The sequence below is a fragment of the Anguilla anguilla genome, chromosome 14 (assembly GCF_013347855.1).
Source record: "Anguilla anguilla isolate fAngAng1 chromosome 14, fAngAng1.pri, whole genome shotgun sequence".
Lineage (NCBI taxonomy): Eukaryota > Metazoa > Chordata > Actinopteri > Anguilliformes > Anguillidae > Anguilla > Anguilla anguilla.
In genome coordinates, this window is record NC_049214.1 from 1,124,215 (window position 1) to 1,142,862 (window position 18,648).

General features: G+C 48.9%; 1 protein-coding gene across 5 annotated transcripts in view; it reads left to right on the plus strand.

Moving 5' to 3' along the window:
• myo5b (myosin VB) overlaps positions 1-15,679 on the plus strand; it is a 73,615-nt gene extending 57,936 nt beyond the window's left edge. Inside the window, exons 25-41 of one of the 5 annotated variants that reach the window (XM_035391328.1) lie at positions 510-629; positions 1,516-1,650; positions 3,255-3,338; positions 4,653-4,892; positions 5,238-5,335; positions 6,423-6,497; positions 7,808-8,006; positions 8,771-8,864; positions 9,425-9,568; positions 9,710-9,861; positions 10,013-10,102; positions 10,297-10,447; positions 11,298-11,592; positions 11,715-11,889; positions 12,169-12,249; positions 12,499-12,656; positions 12,841-15,679. In XM_035391328.1, the coding sequence (XP_035247219.1) occupies positions 510-629; positions 1,516-1,650; positions 3,255-3,338; positions 4,653-4,892; positions 5,238-5,335; positions 6,423-6,497; positions 7,808-8,006; positions 8,771-8,864; positions 9,425-9,568; positions 9,710-9,861; positions 10,013-10,102; positions 10,297-10,447; positions 11,298-11,592; positions 11,715-11,889; positions 12,169-12,249; positions 12,499-12,651 (2,286 nt within the window). In that variant the 3' untranslated portion in view covers positions 12,652-12,656; positions 12,841-15,679. Of the gene's footprint in view, positions 1-509; positions 630-1,515; positions 1,651-3,254; positions 3,339-4,652; positions 4,893-5,237; positions 5,336-6,422; positions 6,498-7,807; positions 8,007-8,770; positions 8,865-9,424; positions 9,569-9,709; positions 9,862-10,012; positions 10,103-10,296; positions 10,448-11,297; positions 11,593-11,714; positions 11,890-12,168; positions 12,250-12,498 lie in introns of all 5 variants that reach the window. The other 4 variants (XM_035391329.1, XM_035391326.1, XM_035391331.1 and 1 more) reach the window with 4 other exon arrangements.
• The last annotated feature ends 2,969 nt before the right edge of the window (positions 15,680-18,648 follow it).

Below are 18,648 nucleotides of genomic sequence, written 5' to 3' on the forward strand. Positions count from 1 at the left end.
AGGTCTCTCTGGCTAAGGTTAGAGGACCTGCAGGAGGAGGTCTCTCTGGCTAAGGTTAGAGGACCTGCAGGAGGAGGTCTCTGTGGCTAAGGTTAGAGAGCCTGCAGGAGGAGGTCTCTCTGTGGCTAAAGTTAGAGAACCTGCAGGAGGAGGTCTCTCTGGCTAAGGTGAGAGAACCTGCAGGAGGAGGTCTCTCTCGCTAAGGTTAGAGAACCTGCAGGAGGAGGTCTCTCTGGCTAAGGTTAGAGAACCTGCAGGTGGGTCTGGCTAAAGTGAATGAACCTACTAGCTTTTCAGCCAACAAATGTGAGATTAAATCTTATAAATGAGAGTAATGAGTGTTAATAACGCAGTTATGCATCAGTATTTTTTGGCAGTATTAACAATGCAGGTATCCATCAATATTTGGAGGTGGTATTAATGACACAATTATAACTGAATATTTGAAGGCGGTATGAATAACAGTGTGATGCACGGTTATGCATGCAGTAATGTGCTTCTGCTCTTAGTTCCAGCCGGGCCACAGGAGGAATCCGTCCAATCAGAGCAGCCTGGAGTCGGACTCTAATTACACCTCCATCTCCACCTCTGAAATAGGAGACACAGAGGACTCCATTCAGCTGGTGGAGGTCAGTGCATTGGCCCCGCCCTCAACATCACCACCCATTCACTCAGCTTAAAACACAGGTCACTCTGCTTAAACCACAGGCCACTCTGTTTGAACCACAGGTCACTCAGTTTAAACCACAGGTCACTCTGTTTGAACCACAGGTCACTCTGTTTGAACCACAGGTCACTCTGTTTAAACTACAGGTCACTCTGTTTAAACCACAGGTCCCTCTGTTTAAACCACAGGTCACTCTGTTTGAACCACAGGTCACTCTGTTTAAACTACAGGTCACTCTGTTTAAACCACAGGTCCCTCTGTTTAAACCACAGGTCACTCTGCTTAAACCACAGGCCACTCAATTTAAACCCCAGTTCTTGCTTAACACATAAATGTGGTTTTTCTGAAATGGGTGGCTGAAATATGAATTCAGAAAAGGAAAATGGGGTGACACAAGTGGTCTAGGTTTTCCAAATTCCAGGATCTCATTGCTGTTTTTCCATTCCTGTGTGTGTTTTTTTGTTTGTGTGTATGCATGTGCATACATGCGTGTATTTGTGTGCTGGGTCGTGCGTGTATGCGTGTGCTGGGTCGTGCGTGTCCTGGGTCATGCGTGTGCTGGGTCGTGCGTGTATGCGTGTGCTGGGTCGTGCGTGTCCTGGGTCATGCGTGTGCTGGGTCGTGCGTGTATGCGTGTGCTGGGTCGTGCGTGTCCTGGGTCATGCGTGTGCTGGATCGTGCGTGTGCTGGGTCATGCGTGTGCTGGGTCGTGCGTGTATGCGTGTGCTGGGTCGTGCGTGTGCTGGGTCATGCGTGTGCTGGGTCGTGCGTGTATGCGTGTGCTGGGTCGTGCGTGTGCTGGGTCGTGTGTGTATGCCTGTGCTGGGTCGTGCATGCGCCCGCTGCAGGAGATGGGTCTGGAGAAAGCGGCGATGGACATCAGCGTGTTCATGAAGCTGCAGAAGAGAGTGAGAGAGCTGGAGCAGGAGAGGAAGAGGCTGCAGGCCAGCCTGGACAAGGCCGAGGAGCTGGCCAAACGCAAGGTGGGCTCTGTCTGCCTTCCGTGCTTTCTGTTCTCCCCATCTCCTCCTCCTCCGCTCATCCTTTCTGTTCTCCCCATCCCCTCCTCCTCCGCTCATCCTTTCTGTTCTCCCCATCCCCTCCTCCTCCACTCATCCTTTCTGTTCTCCCCATCCCCTCCTCCTCCGCTCATCCTTTCTGTTCTCCCCATCCCCTCCTCCTCTGCTCATCCTTTCTGTTCTCCCCATCCCCTCCTCCTCCGCTCATCCTTTCTGTTCTCCCCATCCCCTCCTCCTCCGCTCATCCTTTCTGTTCTCCCCATCCCCTCCTCCTCCGCTCATCCTTTCTGTTTTCCCCATCCCCTCCTCCTCCGCTCATCCTTTCTGTTCTCCCCATCCCCTCCTCCTCCGCTCATCCTTTTTGTTCTCCCATCCCCTCCTCTGCTCATCCTTTCCATTCACCCCATCCCCTCTTCCTCTGCTTGTCCTTTTTTCCTGTGGTGTGTGTGTGTCTGAGTCCTGCGTCCTCCCACTCTTCCTGTCATCCTGTCTTCCATCAGTCCTTCTGTCCCAAATCACCCTCTTTTCCCTCCACTACTTGGAGTAATGAAATGCAACAGCCATTAGCCATTTTACAGGAATTCAACTTTCCTCTCTCTCTCTCTCTCTCACACACACACACACACACACACACACACACACACACTTTATCTCTCTCTCAAAATGCTAAATGGCTGGTATAACAGAAACTCATATTGACAGCAGTAAAATTCCCTTTGCTTAGTAGAGGAGTACAGTTTCTAAATTTGGGGATGGTTTAAGTATTAATATAGCCTCTTTGCATAATGTCAGTGCAGTATCTGGGCTCCAGAAGTTATACCACTTCCCAGCTGCCATCATGTCATTATTATTTTATTTTAAAGCGTATAATATTAACTGTAATCAAAACTATCAGGACACAGGACCCTGGCACATAGCCTGTGGTTCTGCCACTCTCTGCCTCAGCTATTTGAGACTATAATAATCTGTTAGATGATTTGACATTTTATTGCACAACGCCTAAACACATCCACACATACACACACACACACAGATGCGCACACATACACACACACACACACACACATATTTGCATGTACACACGTACATTCCTGTGTGATGTCTGTGTACACCTCTGAGGATGTTTTGGTGTCTGTTTGGTGTTGTGAAGAAGGCTGTGAGGAGCTCAGTCTCACACACTGCTGAATTAAACAGCTCCATTCTCTCACAGATCAATCTCTTAACTCTCCATGTGGCTGTAGTGGGGAAGCTAATGTGACCGGGTGTATTTGCAATGGGGTCAGTAGCTCAGCTCAGACATGTGTAAAGCAGAACAGGGAGAAGCTTTCGCTGAGGCCTTGGGTAATTCTGCGTTCAGTAACACTCCCCACAGCAGTCATCACAAATTAATCATTCATAATTGAAATTTGGCGCAGAGATTTGGTCAAAAAAAGGTGAAGTGCACCACCAGCAAAAACAGAAGAAGCCGAAGTGCCGCGGCGAGGTCGATTGTGGTGTCGCAACGCTGGCTGTGTTTGGCGTCCTACGCGGAGTCTTTATCAGGCTGTCTGCTGCTCTTTATCTCACAGGGATCAATCTCCCAGGGATCAGAGCACAAAGGTTCCGTGTCGGACCAGGACTACAGCTCGGAGGTGGCGTACGACAGCCTTAAGGTACGCTCCTCTCCGCGAGCTCTCCAGCGCTCTCCAGCGCTATCCAGCGCTCTCCAGCGCTATGTCTCTCTTTGTGTTCTTCGATATCTTCTGCACCATAGCCTGCATCCTCCTGCTGGCTGCCCTGCCTGTCAAACGCTGGGTGAGTGGGTTTGGGGGGTTCTGGGGGGGTAAGGGAGAGGGGCTGCTATGAGCGGTTATTCACTGCTATTGCACACCTTCGGTAAAGGTGGGGTGGAGTTACGCTGGTTTCTGTGTTTGGACCGCAGTGAGGTTCTCACCACACTGATATGAATCACAAGTAAGCAAGTTTAGGTTCGATTTCTGTTGGTCTAGTGCTCTGCACTTTGGCATAGACATTTTTCATAATGTTGAGTTCAGTTGTGGTTCGACTGATAATGTTAAAATGAGAAAATGCTGACAGCATCATATATTTTTTTATTATCAATTTTATGTTGATTACAAACAAAATTGTGAGGACATTTTTTTATAATTTAATTTAATGTGTAAAATAAAATCATTTTAAAGCGCACAGAAAGCGTAGCACAGATGTCTTTTTCTTAGGATCTGAAAAGCCTTTTTCTCCTTTACCACCATGGCTCTGAATAATACCTCAGTGTTCTCCCATCTGGTTGGGCCAGAGCTGTGCATGTGGTGTGGGGTTTGGTCTGTATGGCTGTGTGAGAAACTCCTCTCCATAAACACATAATCCATGCGCGGTGTTATTCTGTGTCTCCCTACGGCTGAATGGAATTTGCATACAGTACACACCTCACACAAAGCTGTAATGTCATCACTTGCCTTAAATCATTAACTGTTATCAGAGAGAGGTAGCCTAATGATTTACAGACCGGTTCTTTTGAGTGTCCATCGCGCTGATAGTTGAGGTGGGACATTATTGTCTGGGGTCACAGGGCAAAGGTCGGATGTTGAAATGCGTTTTCATTTGGACAGTTTTATGTGGCTCCTGCCTGCCAGCTTTCATACCCAGCTGTCTGAATTTTTCCCACCCGTTTAAACGTTGAATGCCCATGGTTTTGTGTTTTTGGTGTATTTTAAAGAAGTGTTTCACATTGCACTTTGAGTTTCACCATAAGAACAGAAGGTTAAAGCACAAGGTTGTAGCATACATCTTGTGGTGACCGTGAGCGTGTGTGCGTGTGTGTGTGGGTCTGCGTGGTGCCCTGTTGCTGGCTGTCCTGTGGTGCTGTGTGACCTGTAGTATGTAGCACTGTTGCAGGAGTGTGGCGCCACCTAGTGCGCTGGCATGGAACAGCAGCATAATGGATGTGTACGTCATGCGCTCTGTTGCAGAGACAGGAACTGGAGTCTGAGAACAAGAAGCTGAAGAATGACCTCAATGAACTACGGAAAACCATGGTCAACAAAGCCTCCCAGGGCAGCTCGTCCAATGAGCTGCAGGATGGCTACAACCTCCTGCTTAACCAGCTCAAGGCAGCCAATGAGGAGCTTGAAGTGCGGAAGGAGGAGGTCCTTATTCTTAGAACCCAGATCGTCAGCGCCTCTCAACAGAAGGAGGCAGAAGTTCTTGCAGTAAGTCAGCTGGTATTGGGCAGGTTTTGGGGTTGGGTCGCATGGGTTTGGGTCATCGGTACTAAACATGCTGGCATTTTAAGCTTTGTTCTTTTTATGATATAAAAGTCCAGTTTACATTGTGACATCATAAAAATAAACTGCACCCACAATACACCAAGCGCAAATATACAAATAAGCAAACGTTCAGTTTTTGTCTTATTTTAGAAGCGCTGTATTAGAAAGCAGCACATTCCATTCTCCCTCCCTCTCTGTGGTGATGTTGATGCTGTCCATTCTCCCTCCCTCTCTGTGGTGATGTTGATGCTGTCCATTCTCCTGACCGTGTTGTGAATGCTCTTTCAGCAGGAGGGCAGTGATGTGTCTGGATGGACCAACAGCAACAAGCAGGTGGAGAAGGACAAAGACGTGCAGGGGAACCACAGTCTGAGCGAAGCCAAGAAGTGAGTGAGCGTGCGGGGGGAGGGCGGGGGGGGTGATATCTGAGAGGCCTCTGTTCTGTTCCCCACACACCTAGGCCTCTGTTCTGTTCCCCACACACCTAGGCCTCTGTTCTGTTCTGCTGGTTTTTGGTGAGGGGTTCTGCGTTTGGTTTGCATTTGGTAGTCATGGGCTTGAACCCTGAGGAGATCCACAGTGGGCCCTGGCTGCACTGTGTAGCTCCAACTGACTGCTCAGTGCTGCCACCTACAGGCCCTCAGTGTTAATCCACAGTGAGCAGAATCAGCAGGAGCACCCAGGGACCTGAGTGCATATTACCCACAGATGAGCTGTGAAATGGGTTTGTGTTACTCATTTACCCGCTGCTTAACGGCAGCCAATCAGCTCGCTGCGAGGTCAGCCTGCTGGTGTGTGTGTTTATTTTTCCTGGAAAGAGTCGCTTCCTGGCTGATGGAGCTCATTCTGTCGTGCTGGGCTGATAGATGATGTATTAGGAGAGGAAGCAGCCTCATTATGGATGCGATGGTCATTACCATAGATGCTCAGGTGCGTCCAGACAGGCTGTCTAAATTCATAGCCTGTGGTGTTCCTCTGACCTGTCCTCGCCTATCCTAATGGCTGAGTGATAGGCTGGACATCAGTCACAGATTACCTGTAAAATTTTCATATAAAAAGCCAAGGTGGTTATGCATGAGAAATGAAAGCTTACAGCTGGAACACACTGGCTGTTTATGACTTTTTGGTCTGTTTCTCTGTCCAACTGAATTTCCTCTGCCCAGTCGAGAATCTTTTGCTTCCTGCCGTCTTCCAGCTCTGTTTCTGACTGCTTCTCTTCTTTCTGCTGCCACTAACCGGTGCGTGTGTGTGTGTGTGTGTGCGTGCGTGCGTGCGTGCGTGCGTGTGTGCGTGCGTGTATATGTGTGTGTGCGCGCGTGTGTGTGTGTACCTGTGTGTATGTGCGTGTGTGTGTGCGTGCGCTTGTGTGTGTGTGCGCGCGTGCGTGTGTGTGTTTGTACATGCGCGTGTTTGTGTGCGTGTGTGTGTGTGTGTACATGCGCGTCTCCTCTCTGTGACTCTGGGCTGCTGCAGGGCTCAGGACTGGGGCTATCTGAATGAAGACGGTGAGCTGGGTCTGGCTTACCAGGGCTTAAAGCAAGTCGCCAGGTGGTCTCCTCTCTCTCTCTCTCTCTCTCCTGTTGCTGTGCTACTCTCCCGCTCCGCCAAACTTCCACCCCGACCTCACTGGCAACCTGAAGGGCCCCTGACCGCTGAGCCTGATAAGTGCATCAGCGAGGTGAAGCGTTCGTGCTGTTCATTCAGGATCAGGAGCCGGGGCGTTCCCGGGGTGGAAGTCTGGGATTCGGCCCTCTGTCTGTCCCTCCCATCGCTTCCCGGCGTCTCCCACAGAATTCCCAGAGCCCCTGCGTGTTCCTCTGGGAATGTGTCTCATTCCAGTCTGCACGGAAGCTTCTACATTTCAGCCAGCATGTTTACATGCATGTGGTTTGCTGTGTTGTTTGACACCCCAGAGTCTGTCTGGCTGTCTTTGTGTAGATGAGTGTGTGTGTGTGTGTGAGATACTGATTAGACATTTCTTTTGGAAAAATGCACTGTGTAATATGAAATCCATAATCACGGCGAAGCTTTTGATCTTTAATGAGTTGAGAGCTCTTTGTGTCCTCCCCTCACACACAGTCTTCCCCTCTGGGAGTCGAGGCCCAGCTGGATTTCTGTCAACACCGCAGTGCTTTCAAATCCACAACTCAGCAGATTATTAACATTAAACCTCGAGGCTGAGAATGAGAGAGGAATTCTGAGCAGTTATTTTATTCTGAAGTAGTTAAATTTAAAAATAGAGGCTCTAGTGTATGCGTATCCTGTGTTTGGATGCGTTTCCTGTGTTTAATGACTGTGCAGCTGAGGTACAAGTGAGCAAACAGTTATCTCAAGAGCCTGCCTGTCCCTTTGCCAACCTACGACCCCCAACACCCCCCCATGTTTCCATTTTCCCCTGTTAGAGTCACCCCCCTCCCAATATGTCACCCAGAGCCAATCTGGGGCCACTGTTTGTAAAAGTCTTACTGCTTCACAGATGCTGCAGAATTAAAATCAGGAATCAGATTTTTGCTGAATGATCAGGTGATACTGATTTTGTCAGACCCTAAATTTCTCTGGGGTCCAGATTATTGCTGAACGTTCTCTCCTGATACCAGCGGTCGGAGACGGTGAGTGTGTGTGCTGATGATCATACCCCAGCCCCTCTGGCTCTGCTGCTGGTGGCATTTAGGGTCTGAAATCAGTGTGACTCATCAGGGGTAATTACACCCCTGTGCTGTGTGATGAGTGTATCGTCAGGGGCCTGAGGGGGGGTTTGATCAGCAGTGAGCTATAACCCCTCCCACCCTTTGTGTGGCAGCAGTGTAACCCCGCCCTCTCGCCCGCCCCCCCCCCCCCCCCCTCGCCCCCCACCCCAGGCTCCTGGAGGCGCAGCTGCAGTCGCAGGCGCGGAAGCACGCGGACGAGCTGGAGGCCCTGCGCACGCAGAACGAGCTGCTGCGGCACGAGATCGAGAAGCGGCAGGAGGAGCTCACCCAGATGCAGGCGCTGCCTCCCGAGGCGCAGGTGGAGTTCAGCATCCAGCAGGAGTTCACGCGCCTCACCAACGAGAACCTGGTACGGGGGGGTTGCCATGGGAACGGGAAACGCGAGAGAGCTTAAAGCGGGAAGGCCGCGGTCTGTGGGATAGTGCAGAGCAACCTTTTAACTGTTTCTGTGATGTTCGTATTTGCTCCATTATACGATGATTTAGTAGACTTCATTGAGATGTCGGCCTTTTGTTGGAAATTGGCTGTTGCCCTAGTTCAGTGATTCCCAAACTTTTTCAGCCTGTGGCCCGGCACTTCTGAGTCTCAAAGTCTCAGAGACTGCCACACATTGTAAAGTGAACAACATCACACATTTCATTATTATTGCTGGGGACCGGCGGCCATGTTGCTAGGGACTGGCTTCGGTCCTCAGACCGGTGTTTGGAAACCATGGTCCTAGTTAATCCACTGTATAGAGCAGGGGTTCTCAAACTCGGTCCTGGAGGCCCCTGTGTATGCTGGTTTTTGTTACAACCACAACTGCAATCCCAGAATTTTAACAAGCTGTTCATTTTTCGTGATTAGGTGCTTTCATGTTTTTGAGCAGGGGTCCCCAATCTTATCCAGAAAGGGCCGGTGTGGGTGTTGGCTTTTGTTTCAACCAAGCAGTAACACGCCTGATTCTACTAATCAACCACTAAGCACCTTGATTAGTAGAACTGCATAATTGCAAAAGCTGAATAAGAGTGTCAGCTAAATGGCCATAATGTGACATACTTGCCCGTTTGAGACACGGCTCGTTTGAGAAGTTGCCTGTTGAGGGCTTCCTCTGACGCTGGTGTGTGCTGGCAGGATCTTAAGGAGCTGGTGGAGAAGATGGACAAGAACGAGCGCAAGCTGAAGAAGCAGCTGAGGATCTACATGAAGAAGGTCCAGGAGCTGGAAGGTGAGGACCAGAGGCAGTCTCACACTGGAGTGGGGGATGTTGGAAGGGTTTGTGTCAGAAGCCCTCAGTACCAACGTGATCCTCAATCCTGGTCCCGATCTGCTGGTTTTTGTTTTGGCCTTAATATCAGCAGCCGATTCAGACCCAAGAAACAAGCTGACCCGAGTTAGCTGTGTAATGAACTGCTTTAACCGGCCAACAGCTTCACTCCTGGACCTGAAGAACCGCGGGCTCTGCTGGTTTTTGTCACTACTCAGCTGTGCTGCTCAAGTGCTGAGTAGCAACAAAAGCCAGCAGAGCCTGCGGTTCTTCAGGTCCTGGAGAGAAGACTGTTTCAGGCCCTGGAACAGTCTTCCTGAAGTGATCAGAATAGCAAAGTTTAGCGCTTTCTCTAAAAGTCCTTTTAAAGACGTGTTCATATGAACTTATAAACATTTAAAAAATGAACTCTGTGCATATTTGTCTGATTGTTGGCGCATATTGTTGTGTGTGTTGTGTGAGCGCTCTTTGACTGCATAAATAAGGGTGTTGTAGTTACTCAGGCTCCTCCTGCTCCACAGTGTCCCAGGCGGCCCTGCAGACGAGCCGGGCCCGGCCCGAGCTGACCCGCCAGGTGACGGTCCAGCGCAAGGATAAGGACTTTGAGGGCATGCTGGAGTACAGCAAGGAGGACGAGCAGCAGCTGGTCAAGAACCTGGTGACAGGTGAGTCTGCATTACAAAGCCTGTCATTTATGTGTGTGGGTCTCTGACTCTCACTCACTGTCATTCCTTATCCCTCTCCGACTCCCTCTCTGTCTCGGTCTCACCCTTTGGCTCTCTCGCCTCTCCCCCCCCCTCCCCCAGATATGAAGCCGGGAACGGTGTCGGCCACAGTGCCCTGTCTTCCCGCCTACATCATGTTCATGTGCATCCGCCATGCGGACTACATTAACGACGACCAGAAAGTGCACTCCCTGCTCACATCCACAATCAACGCCATCAAGAAGGTTCTCAAGGTACTGATCGCACGCACCGCGGTGTCCGTGCGAAACAAACACACCAGGGCTCTGATTAAAGCTGATGAATGCATATATGTGTCATGTATAGCACACGTGTAGTGTGTCCTGTGCTGTAATGTGTAACAGGTGTGCTGTCCTCCTTCTGCAGAAACACAACAATGACTTTGAGATGACCTCCTTCTGGCTGGCCAACACCAGCAGGCTCCTGCACTGTCTGAAGCAGTACAGCGGGGACGAGGTGAGAACACAAAGAGTGTTGTTGAAATGGTTATAAAGTTATAATGTTGTGCTGTACAGTGAGGTGAGGTGGGCCTGCACTTGATATTCAGGTTTCCTGTTTTTCTCCTGGAGCTAAAACAGGTGACGGTCAGTAAGGTAATCTGTTCTGCTCTGATTGGTCAGTTTTGTCTCTGCTCTGATTGGCCCTTTCAGGCGTTTATGACCCAGAACACGGCCAAGCAGAACGAGCACTGTCTGAAGAACTTCGACCTGGCCGAGTACCGGCAGGTGCTGAGCGACCTGTCCATCCAGATTTACCAGCAGCTGGTACGCGTGGCTGAGGCCATCCTGCAGCCTATGATCGGTAAGAGCTCACAGTCTCCCCCTGCTGGGCCCTCCTGTCCACTGTAGCCTATGATTGGTAAGAGTTCACAGTCTCCCTCTGCTGGGGCCTCCTGTCCACTGCAGCCTATGATCGATAAGAGCTCCCCCTGCTGGGGCCTCCTGTCCACTGCAGCCTCATTTTATCACTTTAACAAAAAAGAAAACCTCTTTTCCATCAGCTGAGGAAATCTCATAAATATTAATGTCAGTGTCAGTTTTCATAAGAATGAAACTCGACGTTCCGATTCCTTTAGTCAGGCTTCTGATGTGATGCGGCTGAGTGGCTATGATATAAATAACATGCTTTTCATCTGAGAGTGTGGAAGTTGTGCTGAAGAATCAGAATAGCATTCGGCTGCTGGGATTCTCATTTGGTTGAGGCACCATGCTGTAAATGAGCCTCATGGTTTCTGATCGAATCCAGACCGTGCCATAGGGTGATGTAGGGTGATAGGCAGTTGGTGATTGAATGGGAGGGTTCAGTTGGTTAGGGGTCTGCGTTTCATCACTCACTAGTGACCCCTGTTGGTCAATCAGACTGCATCCTGAAGCTGCATATGAAAGGTCTTCCTCTGACTCCATTCTGTTAGAGCTTGGCTGTAGTCTGCAGTGTGAAAAGAAGCGGCTGGAGACACCATGTCTTTCGGAGGAGAACCGCGGGTGTCTACACTCTTTTAAATGGGCACTGGGTTTGCGTATGAACCCCACTGTGATTGCAGCTAATTGGACGTTCCGAATTAGGTCCAGTAGAGGTTGGAGTCGAACCCTAAGGAGCGTGTGTTGCAGGGCTTTGTCCCTGAGGCCTGCTGACGTTCCTGTCGTCCCGCCAGTGTCGGCCATGTTGGAGAGCGAGAGCATCCCCAGCCTGGCGGGGGTGAAGCCCATGGGCTACCGGAACCGGTCCTCCAGCATGGACTGCGAGTCGGGCGGGCCGGGCGGCTACACGCTGGAGGCGCTGATCCGGCAGCTGGGCCAGTTCCACAGCACCATGGGGGCCCACGGGCTCGACCCCGAGATCAGCCAGCAGGTGGTGCGCCAGATGTTCTACTGCATCAACTCCGTCACCCTCAACAACCTGCTGCTGCGCAAGGACGTGTGCTCCTGGAGCACGGGCATGCAGCTGAGGTAACCTGCCGAGCGTGTGTGTGTGTGTGTGTGCACGTGTGCGTGTACGTGTGTGTGCGTGTGTGTGAATGCTGAGTGTATCTCCTGCAGTCTCTCTGAGTGACCCCTGGTGGTTCCTGCAGGTACAACGTCAGTCAGATGGAGGAGTGGCTTCGGGGGAAGAACCTGCAGCAGAGCGGGTCTGTGGCCACCATGGAGCCCATCATTCAGGCCGCTCAGCTGCTGCAGGTCAAGAAGAAGACCTCCCAGGATGCAGAGGCCATCTGCTCCCTCTGCGCTTCTCTCACTACACCACAGGTAACCCCTAATCCCTAATCCCTACACCCTAATCCCTAACCCTTAACCCCTAATCCCGAAATCATAAACCCTAATCCCTAGAGCCTAATCCTAAACCCTAAATGTAATTGTCGGCTGATTTAACGGAGACCACAAAAATCCGCAGCCACCGACACCCTCTGGGGCTCTCCCGTCTGCACACAGCGCACACAGGCCTACTCTGGGTCAGGTGTTCCATCCACATCCACCCCCTCCCTCCCACCTGATCATTGCTGCTCACTGTGAAACTTCCTCTTGCAGATCGTGAAAATCCTCACCCTCTACACGCCGCTCAACGAGTTTGAGGAGAGAGTCACTGTGTCCTTCATCAGGACTATACAGGTGGGCGGTCTTTTACACTGCCTTAACCCCTGAGTAATATCGTTCTATAAATGCAGTACCATGTCCCACTACCACTGTACCACACAGTGACACATGCTTCTCTTTGTCTTTCTCTCCCCTCCTCCCTCTCTCTCTTCCCCTCTCTCCCTCCTTTTCTGTCCCTCTCCTTGCCTCTCTCTCTCCCCCTCCTCCCCACTCTCTGTCTCTTCCCCCTCTCTCACTCCCTCCCCCTCCCTCTCTCACACACAGGGTCAGTTGCAGGATCGCAATGACAGTGGTCAGCTGCTGGTGGACACTAAGCACACCTTCCCTGTGCTGTTCCCCTACACCCCCTCCGCCCTCAGTCTGGAGACCCTACACATCCCCGCCTGCCTCAACCTCAACTTCCTCTCCCGAGTCTGAGGCATTCTGTCCGTCTGTCTGCCTGAACCAGAGAGAGCCCAGCCCCACAGCTCTGTCTCTCCACCTCCACCAGACTGGGCCAAACTCCTGGGATCTGTCTGTCTGTTCGTCTGTCCGTCTGAACCAGTGAGAGCCCAGCCCTACAGCTCTGTCTCTCCACCTCCACCAGACTGGGCCAAACCCCTGGGCTCTGTCCGTCTGTCCATCTGTCTGCCTGAACCAGAGAGAGCCCAGCCCCACAGCTCTGTCTCTCCACCTCCACCAGAGTGGGCTGAACTCCTTGGATCCGTCTGTCCGTCTGTCCGACTCAACCAGAGGGAGCTAAACCCACGGCCCTGTCTGCGTGTATGTGTGTCTGTCTGTGTCTGCTTTCTGAGGGTGCAACAGCCCTTAAGATGATTGACATAAATCAGAGGGGTAACCCCGTCCCCAATGGGGCGTGCTTCTCTGAACTGGGCAGAACTCTGCAGGACCCCAGTCTCCAAAGCTTCTGTCCCATCCTTTCTGCTCGCCTATAGCCTCTCAGCTGGGCCATGTCATAAAGACCTAGCACCAGGGTCCACGACCAGAACCAGGACCAGGGCCAGAACCAGAATCACAACGAGGAGTCCACAACCTTTCAGCCATCTGCATATCCCAGATAGCACAGCTCCATCGCCATGACAGCAACACTAAATGTCTAACTGCCCCTCCTGAGGAGCGACCCTTCGGATCTCCCGCCTGTCCTGCCCAAATCTCTGGAATGCTTTTGGGAGGAGGGTGCCGGTTACTCTTCTCTGGGGGCCCGTGTCCTGCCAGACAGTGGACTGAGGACTCACTTATTCGCCTCAGTGCTGCTGGGTTCAGGTTCTGAAGATTGATTATTCATGCCTGATGTGCTCTTTGGGAAGAGTGAGTCAATCGTGATGGAGATTCTGGTGATTCTTGGTACTGGACAACTTTTTTCTCTAACAACAAGCACTCTTTTGCGACAGAGATTTTCCTCCTGCCTTTATTATGGTGAAGCTCTTTACTTTCAGGGTGTCTGTACATATCTGAGTCTTTTCCTGATGGAGATGAGAGCTGTCACTGGTGTGACCTGAGAACAGGACAGGCAGTTCCTGGGTGTGGCTTTGGCCTTGTAACATCACTGCTGACATCACAATGTGTCTCAGCACAGCACACCTTAAAGCAGAGAAAGTGAGGACAGAATGGATAGAGGAGAAAGAGGAAGAGTGGAGAAGAGAGAGAGGATGGGAGACATCCAGTCAGAACGAGGGAGAAAGAGAAAGGAGAGATGGATTGAGAGAAAAAAGTGCAAAGAGGGATGAATGAAGATGAAAAGGGAGAGTGAGGAATAGATGAAAGAGGGGAAGAGAAAGGGGAGGTGGAGAAGAGAAAGACAGACGGAGAGAGGAAGAGAAGACAGGGGGATGAGGAGAGAACGGGAGGGGGAGAAGTGAGAGAGAGGGATGGGGAGAGCCAGTGCGGAATGGAGAAAGTGAATATCAGCAGGTGAGACTGGAAGGTTGCGTACGCATTTCAGCACAGCAGTCTAATACAGCACCAGCACTGCACCAGAGCCAGGTTATCTGTGAGTCGAGACCAATCACAACAGCCTTTGATTTCAAAACGACTGAAGATGCAGACTCATTTTTCAGATGCTGTACGATCGCAATCGGAAGCTGTTTTGTCAGAAAGTTGCTTCTGGCGTGTTCTGCGGTTCCTCCAGATAAAGTGGTCAGGTGAGAGTGAACAGAGAACACAAGCTGTATCCCAGCAGCTCAGAATGGTAACCTGTCCTGAACCTGAAAGGTATGTGAGAAGGGGTGTAGTTCTAGTGTAGGTGAGGACTGTACCGCTCCTTGGTCGGGCTATAGAGACAGCAGAACCATTGTTATGTCTTTGTCTCCTGCTGTACATAGTCCATTCAGACCATGTCGCTGTTTTAAATCTCCACAACCCCATAGGGTGATGGGTGTTCAGACTCTTAGTGTGGGTGAACTGGTATCAGTCTTTCAGATTCTGATCACAAACGGGAACCGGGGAAACCCTCTTCTTTCATTGCTAATGAAGTGCAGCATCTACCTTTAAAAAAAAAAAAAATTTACTTGATTTTATTTCACATTAAATTTATTCAGACGTCGAAATGTACGTTTGATATACAATTTTTACTTTTTTTATTGGGGAAAGGGACGGGGCTGTCTATCGTTAATGTTGTGAGTGTCATCCTGTCTGAGCTCGTTTCGCCCTTTCCACCCATCCATGTTCAGGAGTGTAGTAACTCAGAAATGAGACAGATTGTGACATTCATTTTCTTGTTATGTGCTGCCACCTGCAGTCAGATGTGTGGTAATGCGCAAAAGTGAGGAGCCAGATTAATTCAGAATGCACTCCACTGTGTCTGAGGGAACAGACACCATAGCAATATGAAACACTCGTGCACTCATGTGCGCACACAAGCATATTTCATAGACAGTATGGAGTAGAATATTCCTGTCTTAGAGTGTCAGTGCACAACTTTTATTTGCCAAAACGCGCGTCTTAGAAAAGGCCTTAAAGTTGAGGGTTACGTGTGCCATAACTGCACCTGACACTGTTTCTCTTTACTTTGTCTTCATAATGCTGCACACTGTAAAGATGTGTCTGTTGCTGTAGCTCTTTCGTGGAGCTGTGGCCCTGTAATGGTGGCTTCACATAATTTGTCTGCTTCCTGGTCTCACCTGTCAGTTTTGCCACCACTGTCATTTCTTTCAGTGGTACAGGGTGGTGTGTGTGTGTGTGCGCGTCCTTGCGTACGTGTATAAATATTTAAAATGAAAAATGTTGTGAATTTGAAAGGTGCATATGTGGTAGGGAGCCGTCAGTGAAGGCTGGGGTGAGATTTATATGATTTTAAGAACCTTATTATACCCGATTTATGCTAATCAAAATGGAAATAATTTTACTATTTGAACAAAGGTATAAACTGCACATTGCTGTCTATGAAAAATCCATTATATCATAAAGTTGAATACAACAATGGAAATAAAGGCTGATTTTTTAAAAATACAGCTGTTCTGTTTTGTTTTTGTACTGTTATTGTGCTGTTGTGCTTTGTAGGTTTTGTGTGTCTGAGTGGGGGAGACATAGCTCAGGAGGTAAGAGTGGTTGTCTGGCAGTCGGAGGGTTGCCGGGTTCGATCCCCTACCCTGGGAGTGTCGAAGTGTCCCTGAGCAAGACACCTAACGCCTAATTGCTCCCAACGAGCTGCTTGGCGCCTTGCAAGGCAGCCTTTCGCCGTTGGCGTGTGAGTGTGTGTGTGAATGAGAGGCATCAATTGTAAAGCGCTTTGGTTATACAGATAAAAGCACTATATAAATGCAGTCCATTTACCATCCTGTGGGGGTTAGACAGCCAGGCGTCACCCATGCACTGCGACAGCCAACAGCGTATCATTCTGAACCAGTCATAATTCACCTGCTAAACAAACGACTGGTCCAGAACAACACACCATTTTCAGCTGCACGTTTCAACAGTTTATGCTGTTTAAAATAGCGTCCGTTCTTCAAAAACACACCTTTATGGTGTCACGGTGCCTGTTTATTTTCAACAGCGTTTCTGTCCCAACCTTATACGGTCTATGGTCCCACCACAGCACCATTGACTAAATGTACGCTTCTCTATCAACGCAGAATGGAACCATAATACTGAAAATAGTTACCATCGAAATCAACAGTGCTGTTTATAAGAAAAATTGGTTAAAAAAAGCTACACTGTAAATATTTTGTGACAATAGGTTGTGTTTTCTGAAAATGAAAATATGTGTCGTGCCGGGTCAAATGGGAGTTTGGCCCCCGTTGTTCCGGTGGCCATGTAGGCTATAACCTGGGTTTAACCCAGGATACTAGCAGATAATTACAAATGGTGTTTCTAACAAACAACATTGTATAAAAAAAGACACTTACAGCATCAAATTAAAATATTTCAATCTGAATGTGAAGATGAACCAAGAAAAACTGGTCCAGGTACATTTGTCAGCCTATGAGGATGCTAGATCCACTCTGAAGTTAAGTCTAGGCCTGTCATGCCTGTTCATTCAACTAGAACAGTAGTTCTGTGGTACTAATAGTCATTTTTTAGTTACCTCTCAATTCCACGGTGCAGATTCAACCTCCACGTGGTCTACATTGGCTAGAACAAGATTTTTTTTTTTTTTTAAGTGATTAGAAATAAGACATTTGAGTTTAATATTGGCAGATATTTCAAGAATTGGACACCGCTGTGCGTACTTAAACGTCGGGTTTATCAGCATGCTGTCTGAAGAATTTTAGGTTTCACTGCCGTGCTGGCCTGGAGCTAGTTGAAATAACCAGAGCTAAGAGCAAAATGGAATTTGGACACGGCGTGTTACCGAGTACAACACAGCAAGAAAACATTCTTCAACCATGTAAAGACAGAATATTCTGGGTGAGTGAGACTACTTTTCAGTGAAACGTTAGCTAGCCGCATGAAATGAGATTGTGTGAACGAAGTGGTTTGTGTTAGTGATTTGGTGGAGAAAATTCATTACTCACGAGTCATATTAAGTTAACAAACCAACGCAATGTGAAATAGCAGAGTAGCAACTTTGGTGGCTAGCAGCATCTCAAGTTTACTTACGAGCCCGCCTGCACGTGACGACCGTTGTAGTTTCAACATAGCAGCTTGTTAGCAACTTACTTTTTTAAAGCACATAACGGCTTCCAAATTCATGGTTGATACATAAATGGGTGTACTTTATCTCGTGGAGCAAAACGAGAAACTCTCTTCGACATATGTTAACCACAGACCTTGTTTTTGACAAAAATAAATGTCTATGGGGGAAAATGAATGGGAAATTATTCGAGGCAGCCCATGGCGGAAGTAACTCCGGAGTTGGCCTACAAAAATACGTAATCACGTGACACTATTGATAGCAGTGGGAGTGGAGAGTTTAGTCAGTGACACACACATTCCTGGCAACCCCCAACTCCTGCGTGTTTCTGTCACTTTAGCGAAATTTAAACTGGCTTGTGGAATTCATAACTGATGAATTACCATATTTAACGTGCACTAGAAACTGCTGTTATGACTTAAAACACAGCTCAGTCATAGTTTGCCTTTCAGACAGAACACAACAACCAACAATTAAGCATCTTAAGTCTTTCCTCATAGCTTTTATCTTTCATACCATTTTTAATCATTTTGGTTGCTCTTCTTTGAACCTTTTCCAGAGCTTCTATATCTTTCTAATAGTGCGGTCCCCAGAACTGCACACAATACTCTAACAAATGTATTGTAAAAGATAGAACACTATACCCTCTCAAAACAGCTCAGTGTGCCTGTCAGTGTATCACCTGTATCCTGCATTTCAGTTGATATTATTTATAGTCCACCACCTTTGTCACGTCCCCCTTCGGTCTTCGACAGAAATCACCAGTCTCCACAGAATTCATGCTCTATGGAGTCAATACTGTGTCTTATAAAATACGTTTTATACAGTGAACAACATCTGACTACTATCAATTCATGGCCATGAGGAGCACACCAGTAATATGGAGAATGGACACAGCACTCAAATGCAGACAACAGCAACAGTCAGGAGCAGTTCTTTTGATTTAATCTTTTAATTGAAAAAAACCAAAAACAAAATGAAACAAACAAAAAAAAACTTTTATAAACTGCAATTACAGGATACAAAGTACACGATGACAACTCGGGTGTAGAAACCAGTTTAAAACGGTTTTGTTTCAGTTACTGGGAGAAAAAAAAAAAAGTACACAAACAATTGTCTAGAAGGAGAAGTTGGCCAGAGCACACGTCTGGAAATTCAGGTTTCCGTGACGACAGGCGGCGCTTTGGAACATTCCAGATAGAAGAACAGAGCTGCGAGGGGTCACCATGGTAACGCTGTGCTCACGACGTGGGGCAGCACCGTGTCCAGAGCCGTCCGAAGCGAGTGTGTCCACAGTCTTTCAGACGCTCTGCGCGAGGCGCTCCTGCCCCAGCCACTCTGTG